General features: G+C 42.1%; 1 protein-coding gene across 1 annotated transcript in view; it reads right to left on the reverse strand.

Moving 5' to 3' along the window:
* The window catches only part of ctage5 (CTAGE family, member 5), a 79,274-nt gene extending 66,026 nt beyond the window's left edge, over positions 1–13,248 (reverse strand). Inside the window, exons 1-2 of the mRNA XM_028821183.2 lie at positions 12,962–13,248; positions 4,854–4,987 (exon numbers count right to left, since the gene is read on the reverse strand). Of these exons, the coding sequence (XP_028677016.2) occupies positions 4,854–4,987; positions 12,962–13,079 (252 nt within the window). The 5' untranslated portion in view covers positions 13,080–13,248. The remainder of the gene's footprint in view (positions 1–4,853; positions 4,988–12,961) is intronic.

The following is a 13,248-nucleotide window of genomic DNA, read 5'->3' on the forward strand; positions in this document are numbered from 1 at the left end:
TTTACCATACTGATAGATCTCAATTACTTCTGTTCTCATTTGTTCCTGAATTTCTTTGGATCTTGGCATGATGTCTAGCTTTTGAGGTGCTTTTGGTCTACTTCTCTGTGTCAGGCAGCTCCTATTTAAGTGATTTCTTGATTGAAACAGGTGTGGCAGTAATCAGGCCTGGGGGTGGCTACGGAAATTGAACGCAGGTGTGATACACCACAGTTAGGTTATTTTTTAACAAGGGGGCAATTACTTTTTCACACAGGGCCATGTAGGTTTGGATTTTTTTTCTCCCTAAATAATAAACACCATCATTTAAAAACTGCATTTTGTGTTTACTTGTGTTATATTTGACTAATGGTTAAATGTGTTTGATGATCAGAAACATTTTGTGTGACAAACATGCAAAAGAATAAGAAATCAGGAAGGGGGCAAATAGTTTTTCACACCACTGTATGTTGTCTGTTAGGCTTTTTCTCTGAATTTACTATCTTACTCTTCTTTATTTATTTATCTGGTTTAGTACAATGCTATATACCCTGCTGTTCTCTCTTAAACTCTGTTAAGTGCATGGAGCATGGGAAAGGCGCTATATAAATAAAATGTATTATTATTATTATTAAAAATTAAAAGTCTGTTCAATTTGCACAAAACATATTTTTAGTAAATAAAACAGATGAACTGCTTCCTTCCAGAAATATTATGATCCTGTTTTTTTTCTAAAAGATCAGGGGGATTTGTTTATTTGTCTACTTCTCAAATAATCAGAATACTAACCACTGCGCACATTGCAACATGCATTTCTCTGTTTCCATTATCAGTTCAGAGAAAGTGTCAGCCTATCCTGAGGAGCAATGGAAACTATAACTTAAATCATCCCAGGAAAGGCAACATTATACTAAAAGTCTCAAAGAGTTATAGGCCCACAATGTCCCCTGCTAAAAACAACAGTGACACCTACTGGGATCTCTCTTATTACAATACCCAGGGAAGCAGTAAACACATGCAGAGTCAGGCTATATCCACAATACTATGTTTTTGTCCAGAAGCCCAGAACTTAGTCTCCATTTTTTCACCTTTCATCCACACCATCTTGGTGTTTTCAACCCTCAAAACTGTCATGTTAGGATGGTGTTGCAAAATGGAGCCTTTCATCATACTGAAATTTGTTTGTCCTTATTACGTAGCCCTTCCTTGATTGGATCCTGCTGCTTACAACTTCTCCTTCCCTGATTGGTTACACTTCACAGGAGAAACCCTAATTCCAAAATAGTAGACTTACAAGAGTTTTCCATGGTGCTTCTTGTACTGCTTATCTGTATGCATCTGAATTGCATTTTTTGCTAGAGTTCTGCCATTAATCCTGTGGCTGGTGGTACCATCTTTTCAAGGATTGTTGTGATGTGTGCTTACATCATATGCATTTTCTGTTGTTTTAGAGTGGACAGATATATTGTCGTAAATGAAAAGAAAATACTAGTATGGAAGGAGATCGTTTTGGTTTGAAAACGCCATTTTTAAATGAAAACGTACAGTAGTAGTACTAACTCTGTAGTAGTGTGGACATAGCCTGAATCTATTGGTCCATTTCCAGTGTATACAACAGAACATGTAGCCATTAGTGGTTGCTTCAATGAAGAGTGTGACAGTTTCAGAAAACATCCGAGATTGCGGACATTGACAGTGCTTGTGTTGCGGGTCAGCACTTCTTTACTCTCTAAATGGTCTGCTCCTGCCTTCTGTGCTCCAACCTCACCAGAGCTGCAATGCTGGTCTGTGGCAATGTGGTGAATTGCTTCATGGCATGCAATTACCTTAATCCTCATGATGAAATAGCCATGTTAATGTTGCACACACAGAGTCTTTGTGTGTACGTATCATGAAAGCGTCTGTTTTGCGTAATACTGCTCAGAAATACAAGGTACTGTAGTTTTTGTTTGCAGATGTGCATCTGTTCTGAGCACACGCAGATACTCAAGAATTACTGTGAAACTTAAACTGACTGAGAATTGATAAAATGTACAAGAAAAGAAGGGAGTCAGACAATTGTAAGCAAACTGATGAAAGAAAATTAATGTCAAAGTAAAGGGGAAACCAAAAAACAAAAGTCTTGAAAATGTAGACAAAGTCAAAAACCCAAAAAATGAATGTCTCTACTTGTTTTTTTAAGCTAGCATACTGTCCTAGTATGAAAATTCTTCAATTTTTGAATTGCAGACTGTTTATATTAAGTTTTTATTATTTTGCTCAAACAGACCAGGGAAAACTGAATATACAGGACTTTAATTACAGGCATTGCAAGCATCATTTTTATTGTACTATTAATTAATGTATTTGTTACATTCGGTTTCTTTTCTAATTATTTTTTTGTGACCTGGGCTAGGAAATAAGTACAGATGCCACAGAACCTATTTGCATATATTTATAGCCTGGGAACAGATGGATACTGTAGGGCTAGGCATTATAGAATTCATTTACAGCTTGAGAAAGGAAGGAGTGCAGAGGTACACAAAAGATCAAACACTCTGATCAGAGTCATTCGTCATCAGGACAAGACAACCAATCAAGTGTGCGTCCCGAAACCCCACGTGTGCATTATTTTAACATAAACACGGCTCGTCTGATGGACCAATAGGAGAATAAAAAACTATGACAGGAGGACGGCATCAGAGATGTGAGACCATCTGATTGGGACGTCCGAAAATGTAACCTATGAAAAGCACCAACTGCCAAACCAAAAAGCCGCCCAGGACATTAGCCCCTTGACACTTCTGATTTTCAGTAAGACTGTTTATATCTAGACTTTGCCATCTATTTTATTTTCTGTTATATATTGTTCTTTTTGGTATTGTTATCCTCTTTAATAAAATCCCTGTCTTCGTTCAGGTGTCTGTGTGTGTGTGTCTTCTGGTGAAGTGCACATGTGCGGGGCACGGTGCGATGCGCGATATTACTATCAGAGAAAGTTAGAGGCGTTTTACGGAGATACAAACCAGTATTACTGCGAGAGGAAATTAAAGGTACACAATACAGTGACGCATATTACAGCCACATACAAGCCAGTATTGCTGTCAGAGGAGATTAAAGGCATATCTATCTATCTATCTATCTATCTATCTATTACCGACGCGCACGCCTGTATTACCGGCAGAGAAAATTAAAGGTATATTACTGACGTACAAGCCAGCGGACGTACAGGACAGTATTACTGTCACAGAAAATTAAAGACACACAATACACGGCGGCAGCCCACGAAGAACGGTCAGCTCAGCAAGTAAACATCAACAAAAGAAAGGCTGAAAGAAAGAAAAATACGACCAACAAAAAGAATGAGGTCAAAGTCCCTTGCCATTTAATATAGACTGTGCCTACTAATGTTTATGCACTACTGTTCTAGCGCCCGTTACTGTAACGGGCTAAATGACTATCCATCCATCCATTTTCCAACCCGCTGAATCTGAACACAGGGTCACGGGGGTCTGCTGGAGCCAATCCCAGCCAACACAGGGCACAAGGCAGGGAACCAATCCCGGGCAGGGTGCCAACCCACCGCAGGACACACACAAACACACCCACACACCAAGCACACACTAGGGCCAATTTAGAATCGCCAATCCACCTAACCTGCATGTCTTTGGAATGTGGGAGGAAACCGGAGCACCCGGAGGAAACCCACGCAGACACGGGAAGAACATGCAAACTCCACGCAGGGAGGACCCGGGAATCGAACCCATTTCCCCAGATCTCCCAACTGCGAGGCAGCAGCGCTACCCACTGAGCCACCGTGCCGCCCACGCTAAATGACTAGTATAGTAATAAATACCATGTTGCTTTTAACATTTTGTACACTTTGTCTTTTATCTAGAGTGATTGAAATAATAAATGGGTACCAAATGTGAGTTAGATAGCTACTTTCTTATTCACATGGTGCATCAAGGCTATTGTGGCCGCAACTCAATAATTAAAACAACTGCAGTAAAGCAAGACATTGTTTGGTTGGTAACTGGCATATAACCAAAAAAACTGAGCTTTTATGTGTGTTGTGATGACCCCCGTATGTTTCTTAGAGCCGGTGATAGTGAAGACCAATATAGAGAATCTTATTCAATGGAGTGGCTGGCCCTTGGCACCACTCGAGACCTTGTCTTGATCGAATCGCTATGTGTATGCGTGCATATCTGTATGTGTGTATGTGTGTGTTAATGTTCAAAGGTGAGAGTAGATGAATACAATAAACATTCCTGGTAAATCTTGCAAATTTCACGATAATACACATACTGAAAAAAGACAAAGATGCTTATATCCACCAAGGGATAACTCAGTGTGCTTACGCCACCATATTTATACAGAAAATACTGTTACATCATTGAGGCAAAAAACATGGTCACAATGTTAGCTAGACAGCATTGTATAAATACAAAGAAACATAATGTTAATAAAACATAATGTTACTGAAATGACCCAGAAATCAAAAATCAAAAAAACAAAATTAGATTTTCCTTGAAAAATAATAAAAAAGTATAAATAAAATCTGTACACCAATAACCATATTGCCAGAAAAATAATAAAAAAGAAATGACAATCATAACAGTATCCATACACGTTGGGATTAATTCACTTAAAATATGCATATCCTAACCGTCAGCATTCTTCATAGTCTATTGATTGTATATTCCACATTACCAGAGTAGCACTAACAGGACCCTCTGATTACTAAGGGGTATTTTGCACACTGTAATAACTCAATTTCCACTATAAAGAAAAATAACTGCTGAAGAATTAACCTTTTATAACCAGTACATGCTGACCTGGCCTTCATGTAATTGTATTAAAATTCTTAAATAAACATTCCGAGTACTTACACTGCCAGCCCACAGGTCTGACCTTTTCCCAGAGAGCTTATGATACACAAAAATGACATCTCCCGTCTTCAAATGTAGAAAGCGGCAATCTGGTCCCTTGTAGTCTCTGATAGCCTGCACCCGGCTTAACAAACCTGCAGGGGAAAAAAGATTTGACCAAAGTTTGTGTGTTCAAATCTGTAAATTCAAATACTGTAGATCCAAAGTAATGAGTTTTGAATGCTAGCAAAAGCTATTTATATGCTCTTTGCACCTGCTGCATGGTATAGTCTTCAGCCACCTAGTGTGTTTTATTCTACCATTTATTGTTTTAATTTTCTTATTTTAATAGCATGTGATAAGGGTGAAACATTTCCATGTACAGGGTGGTCCAGATCTAATTATGCCATTATTGCATTGCATTGCATTAAAAGTTGCATAGTTACCACCCTGTAGTAACTTGTATAAGTTAAGAATAAACCCTGAACAGCATTCCCCAAGACGGACAGCAGTCCTCTGCAAGCCTATGTTGGAATAAGCAGGTTTAAAAAACATCTATGGACACACAGTGTTACTGCTTATACTGTACATCAGTAAGAGGAATAGCTGTTTTAATATCCATATCCAACTCTGGCTCAAGGCTCTGGATGTTGTAGGACTGTCTTGGTTGACACGCCTCTGCAACATCGCATGGACATCAGGGACAGTGCCTCTGGATTGGCAGACCGGGGTGGTGGTCCCCCTCTTTAAGAAAGGAGACCGGAGGATGTGTTCCAACTACAGAGGGATCACACTCCTCAGCCTCCCTGGAAAAGTCTATTCAGGGGTCCTGGAGAGGAGGGTCCGTCGGATAGTTGAGCCTCGGATTCAGGAGGAGCAGTGTGGTTTTCGTCCTGGTCGCGGAACAGTGGACCAGCTCTATACCCTTAGCAGGGTCCTGGAGGGTGCATGGGAGTTTGCCCAACCAGTCTACATGTGTTTTGTGGACTTGGAAAAGGCATTCGACCGTGTCCCTCGGGGAATCCTGTGGGGGGTACCCCGAGAGTATGGGGTACCGGACCCCCTGGTAAGGGCTGTTCGGTCCCTGTATGATCGGTGCCAGAGCTTGGTCTGCATTGCCAGCAGTAAGTCAAACCCATTTCCAGTGAGAGTTGGACTCCGCCAGGGCTGTCCTTTGTCACCGATTCTGATCATAACTTTTATGGACAGAATTTCTAGGCGCAGCCAGGGCGTTGAGGGGGTCCGGTTTGGTGGACTCAGGATTGGGTCACTGCTTTTTGCAGATGATGTTGTCCTGTTTGCTTCATCAGGCCGTGATCTTCAGCTCTCTCTGGATCGGTTCGCAGCTGAGTATGAAGCGGCTGGGATGGGAATCAGCACCTCCAAATCCGAGACCATGGTCCTCAGCTGGAAAAGGGTGGAGTGCCCTCTCAGGGTTGAGAGCGAGATCCTGCCCCAAGTGGAGGAGTTCAAGTATCTCGGGGTCTTGTTCACGAGTGAGGGAAGAATGGAGCGTGAGATCAACAGGCGGATCGGTGCGGCGTCCACAGTGATGCGGGCTCTGCATCGGTCTGTCGTGGTGAAAAAGGAGCTGAGCCGTAAGGCAAAGCTCTCAATTTACCAGTCGATCTATGTTCTTACCCTCACCTATGGTCATGAGCTATGGGTAGTGACTGAAAGAACGAGATCGCGAATACAAGCGGCTGAAATGAGTTTGCTCCGCAGGGTGTCTGGGCTTTCCCTTAAAGATAGGGTGAGAAGCTCAGTCATCCGGGAGGGTCTCAGAGTAGAGCCGCTGCTCCTCCGCATCGAGAGGAGTCAGATGAGGTGGCTCGGGCATCTGATCAGGATGGCTCCTGGACGCCTCCCTGGTGAGGTGTTCTGGGCATGTCCAACCGGGAGGAGGCCCCGGGGAAGACCCAGGACACGCTGGAGGGACTATGTCTCTCGACTGGCCTGGGAACGCCTTGGAATTCTCCCAGAAGAGCTAGAAGAAGTGGCCGGGGAGAGGGAAGTCTGGGCATCTCTGCTCAAGCTGCTGCCCCCGCGACCCGACCTCGGATAAGCGGAAGAGAATGGATGGATGGATCCAACTCTGGCTGGCCAATACAAAGAATATAGGTAGATAGATAGATAGATAGATAGATAGATAGATAGATACTAATATATATAATAATAATAATAATTATATAATAGAATATGCACTGTTGATTACATATTTTATTAATTCTTGCTGTCCAATTCATTTTCTTTCCACGTTAAATGTGCTCTGGATGTGCTACTAGTGCAATACACTTACTGTTACATTGGCTTCAATCATCTTGGAGGAAAATGAAAGAAATCAGCCAAGCTGTCAGTCAGTCAGTCACTGTCCAATATTTATAACATTACTGCATCTTATGAAAATACATGAGATTCAAAAAGTAATCAGACCCCTTGACTTTCTTCTTCCTTTAAGTTGATTGTACATTTAATTTTAATTGCATGCATTTTTTTAGTTTTGACCATGAATTTCCCCTTGGGATTAATAAAGTATCTGTCTATCAGTCTATCTATATATCAATCTACACTCAATGACCTAGAATGACAAAGTGAAAGCAAGGTTTGCAAATCTGGTCAAAATCAAAAACTGAAATGTCTTGTTTATACAAGCATTCAGATGCTTTGCTATGGCACTCCAGATTGTGGACAGGTGCTGTAATTCTGCTTGAGATGTCATTAGAACTTCATTGGAGTCCACCTGTGGCAAACTGAAACATCATTTAGAAAGGCACACGCCTGTGTATAGGAGGTCCCACAGCAGATCATCTTCTTCCATATCTTCCTGTCTTCGTCATCTTGTTCTGTTACACCCATCACCTGCATGTCCTCTCTCACCACATCCATAAACTTTCTCTTAGGCCTTCCTCTTTTCCTCTTCCCTGGCAGCTCTATCCTTAGTATCCTCCTCCCAATATACCCAGTATCTCTCCTCTGCACATGTCCAAACCAAAGCAATCTCGCCTCTCTGACTTTGTCTCCCAACTTGAGCTGACCCTCTAATGTACTCATTCCTAATCCTGCAGGTGATAAAGCAAGCCATTAAGTTAAAAGAATTCTCTGTAGACCTCCATAATCAAATTGTGCAAAGGCATAGAACAGAACAAGGATATAAAACTATTTCTAAAGCTTTGAGTGTTCCCAGGAGCACCTCAATAATTGTGAAACTGAAGAAGTGTGGAGTCCTGCGGTGGGTTGGCACCCTGCCCAGGATTGGTTCCCTGCCTTGTGCCCTGTGTTGGCTGGGATTGGCTCCAGCAGACCCCCATGACCCTGTGTTCGGATACAGTGGGTTGGAAAATGGATGGATGGATGGAAGAAGTGTGGAATTGCAAACACTCCTCCTAGAGTTGCAGTCTGGCCAAACTAAATAAGCAAGCAAGAATGGCCTTGGTCAGGAAGGTGACCAAAACTCAAAGGTCACTCTAACAGACCTTCAGGAGTCATCTACAGAGATGGGAGAAAACCTGTTGGAAGGACGACCATCCCAGCAGCAGTTCATCAATGAAGTGTTTATGGTAGACTGGCTAACCCCCTCTTGGAGAAATGGCATTGAAAAGACTGTGAGAGCATGAGGGAAAAGATCTGTGGAGAGCCCTGAAGATGGCAGTTTACAAATGATTCCCATCCATTCTAATGGAGCTTGAGAGAATGAGCCAGGAAGAAAGGGATAAACTGCCCAAATCCAGGTATTCAAAGATTGTAGAAACTTACCCAAGACCACCTGAGGCTGTAATCGTGGCCAGAGGGGCTTCTACAAAGTACTAAATTAAAAGTTTATATGATTATATGAATGAGAGGTTTCAGTTTATATTTTTAATAAATTAACCAAGATTTCTGAAGACACGTTCTCACATTTTCATTTTGGGTTATTGAGTGTAGATTGATAGGCAAAAATGGTGATGTTATCCTTATAAAATGAAATCTACAACACAATAAATTGTGTGGAAAGGGGGGTGGGGGTCTACATACTTTCCAAATCCACTATATACTGATACTCCATATGTCCATTTCTTTCCACTCTTTTGGCTAGCCTGAGCTGAAATGAGCTGCAGTCTATCCGGGCAGCAATAGGCACAAGGCAGAAACCAGACCTGGACCACTAAGAGTGAGTGGTGGTGCTCAGCAACAAATTGTTGTCATTTATACAGTGGGCTCACTGTCAGAAAAATTTCTACATTCCTAACGTAGTTCATAAAATGAATAAATGGTTTATTCGCAATTCCGTCTCTGACCGTTATTTAAAGTGGTGGTTCTCCAAATGGGGTCTCAAGTTGGGTCAAGTGGTCACTTCAATTGCTCACATGTTACTTCATTGTGTGCTTTCTTATATAGATATGTATGTATTTATTTACTTATATAAGCAGGCAGGTGACTGACATCCATGTTCCTAAATCAGCTTCCCTTCTGTGAGGGTCATGCGAAATTGCTAGAACACAACCACAGAGGAGTATTCTGTCTTCGTAACTCTTTCAGGGCTGATGTCGACTTTTGTCAAAAGGAGGAGTTGACGATGGTAATCAACTGTAAACGGTGACAAAACCAACTGTTATGTTTTAGTTCAGGGGTAGGCAACGTCGGTCCTGGAGTGCCACAGTATGTGCAGGTTTTTGTTCCAACCCAGTTCCTTAACGAGAACTCAATTATTGCTGATGAAGCACATATTGCTTAAGTGACATTTTCATGCTTCATTTTAGTGGTCTCGCTTGTTAATGTTCTCCAACCTTAATTGCTTATTTCAATCTTAAACTGCTGCATTCAGTGTTTTAATTGCTCCTTATTAGCAATAAGATGTAAAACAGGGGTAGGCAATGTCGGTCCCGGTGAGCCGCAGTGGCTACAGATTTTCATTCCAACCCAATTGCTTAATTAGAAACCAATCATTGGCAATCTCAGACCTTATTTAATTTTATGGCTTGTTAGTCTATGCAATGTAAGGCTTTTATATCGTAGATTTTTTTCCTTTCCAAGGATATCATCCAAATGATTTGAAGCCTAAAACAGATCATTTTCAGTCTGTCACATTTTTCTATTAAGTGTTTTATTAAATCAAACCGTGCATGATGAACACACACAGATGTAATTGGAAAAAAGCTAGCTGGAGAACTGCTGGCTGCTTTGTCTTTTACATCTTATTGCTAATAAGGAGCAATTAAAACACTGAATGCAGTTTAAGATTGAAATAAGCAATTAAGGTTGGAGAACCTTAACAAGCGAGACCACTAAAATGAAGCATCAAAATGTCACTTAAGCAATATGTGCTTCATCAGCAATAATTGAGTTCTCGTTAAGGAACTGGGTTGGAACAAAAACCTGCACACACTGTGGCACTCCAGGACCGACGTTGCCTACCCCTGTTTTAGTTGGTCTCTCGTTGCTAGAAGGAAAGTTAGATTCATTGGTTTGACCGAGATTTTCTGTGCTTGTGTGAGTAGCAAGGCGCAAACAACAGCCAAAATGGGACTGACATCGGGCGAGAGATCAAAGCAAATGCATAAAGCAAAATATTCTGCGGGCAACGTTTTGCCTATTATTATCTCTGAACTGGATTTTGACTTTTCGGATTCCGATTTTGATACAAGTGATCGAAAACGAATGTGAGGTTCCAGCTTCAGCTCATTGGTCCTCAGCTAACCATTGTACTGACAATGTTCGCCAGGTAGCACTGCCACTTAACAATGATCCATCCATCCATCCATTTTCCAACCCGCTGAATCCGAACACAGGGTCACGGGGGTCTGCTGGAGCCAATCCCAGCCAACACAGGGCACAAGGCAGGAACCAATCCCGGGCAGGGTGCCAACCCACCGCAGGACACACACAAACCAAGCACACACTAGGGCCAATTTAGAATCGCCAGTCCACCTAACCTGCATGTCTTTGGACTGTGGGAGGAAACCGGAGCGCCCGGAGGAAACCCACGCAGACACGGGGAGAACATGCAAACTCCACGCAGGGAGGACCCGGGAAGCGAACCCAGGTCCCCAGGTGTCCCAACTGCGAGGCAGCAGCGCTACCCACTGCGCCACTTAACAATGATAAGAGGTAGAAACCAGATTGCAATACACTGCAACCGTGACCGCCACACGAAGACAGCCTGGCAGCAAGCCACATTCTTGGCAAACTGGCAGCTACAGCATGCAGCAACAGGCGTTTTATGTTGATTTCTGTGTGAAACCATTGCTTTTCAGAAACTGTCTTTGGGGAAAAAATATTCAGCCCTCAAAGAGTTAAACTTCAGTCATTTCTGACCCAATCCCATTCACTTGATGCCCCCTTCACACTCCTAGTTTTTCTGCTTTCCACCCAAACTTACTCTCTTTAAAATTCAGCAATGGCAGTCCTTTATTTCCAAGAAGTTGGTGATGCTCACAGCTTTTGCTCTGTCAGCGCCATTGGGCTGCCTGTTGTTACCTCGTCTTTAAGGCAGACGGATTATTATACTTAAAATGCAGGACTAGTGCTGGAGTTGAATGATGTAATTTCTCAGGTAAATACATGTTGTAAAATGAAAACAGTAAGTCATGTTATTTCCTTACCTACTTAATCCTGACCAGGGTTGCAGGGGAGCCAGAGCCTGTCCCAGCTAGCATAGAGTGCAAGGTTGGAAATAAACCCTGGACAGGCTGCCGGCCCATCATGGGGTAAACACACACCAGGGCTAATTTAGCATCACCTGCTCACTTGGGAGGAAACCCACACAGACATTAGGAGAACATGCAAACTAGACACATGAAGGACCCAAACCCTGGTCTCTTTACTGCGTGGCAGAGCTACCACTGCCACCAGGCTGCCCAAAATGAAATTTATGCTAAGAAGTGATTACAAGCTACAGGAGGTCCACTGCATTATTGACTTTAGCAAAGTGTCCCTTTGTCCCAAACACTTTGGGAACCTTTAACTTAACTATAAGTACAAAAGAGATAATTGTAAAGAATGAAACAGTGTATCGGTAAATGCATAACTGGTTTGTTAAACATACAGTATGACATATAAAATATGATTAGCCATTATTTGATGTATTTTTACAAGGCGCTATACACTTTATTGTGCATAATATATACTCAATAAATAAGTATACATTCTCAAGACACATAATATGCCAGATTACAGAAGGTTTTGCATTTGTTAATTATTAGCAGAAAATAATGCTCAAGCAAATAAAGAATAAAAGCTTATTAGGCAAAAAGGTTGATCCATCCACTTTCTAAACCTGCATATCCAAAGCAGGGTTGCAGAAGCCTTTCCAAGCAAGGCAGTAGTGGTCCCTGAGCAGGGTGAACACACTCACATTAGGCGACAAATTAGTATCGCCAATCCCTAGGTTGGGCAGAGCACTGGAGGAAACCCATGCACACATGGGGAGAACATGCAAACTCCACATGAGATGTGAACCCTGCACTAACATGCTGCTCCAAAAATGTTGATGAACACAGAAATGTCACATGTTGAAAACTACTTGAAAGAGAAAAAGGCCAATACATTCTTTAGTCAATCACTTTGCCTTTACAGTACATTTCGTGGTAAACACCAACACCGACAACTTCCTTTACAGGAAGGGACCTATTTTTAAATAGTCCGCACACATTTGTTAAATCGAAGTCTAAGCAAGTGAATGGAAATTTAAAAGCTGAAACCATTAAAGGCAGATAGAGACAGGAACTAAACGTGCAGCCTTATGGCCACAATCCATAACACCAGCCATAAAGCTGGCAGTGTATCTGCTTTAATGTGCCATACGTGGAAATACGAAGGTTGTTCTTGACGGATTTCACATTAAAAGGCCTTTTGACTTCATTCAGATTCAGTCTAAAACTGGGTGGCTTGTCTATCGAACTTTGCCCCGTTCTTGCAATCCCCGCTTTTACAAATGCAAACAAACACCCGCATGATATCAACTATACAGGTACCATATGTACTAATACCTCTTATAAATTGGCGTTTGGATGTATAGGAATATTAAACCATCTTCTTCTTTTTTTTTCCATACAGAAATGCGCCCACGGCTGTCATCATATCTAATTACAAACTGATCCGTTTCCCGTCCCTGTCCTTTCCCGTCTTTAAAGCGCCGATTTTACGTTACTTACTTTGACACTCGGGATTCCCACACAATTTGTAGTCCGACAGGAGCCCCAGACCTCCGGTGGCAAAGAATAAAAGCGAGAAGAGAACGAGCAAAACCTGGTGAGCGCCCCTAACTGTCATGCTGACGGTCAGACGTACATACTCGCAATGGATACCGTTCGCAGATGCTCAAGTCGCAGTGATCCCTCGGATTTGGCTGAAATGGAGGGAAGGAAGACGCTCAAGTTGCTGTAACGCTGTAATTCTTAAAAAAAAAAAAGGGATCCTGTCCGCGGACTTTGTCGAGTTG

The sequence above is a fragment of the Erpetoichthys calabaricus genome, chromosome 16 (assembly GCF_900747795.2).
Source record: "Erpetoichthys calabaricus chromosome 16, fErpCal1.3, whole genome shotgun sequence".
NCBI lineage: Eukaryota > Metazoa > Chordata > Cladistia > Polypteriformes > Polypteridae > Erpetoichthys > Erpetoichthys calabaricus.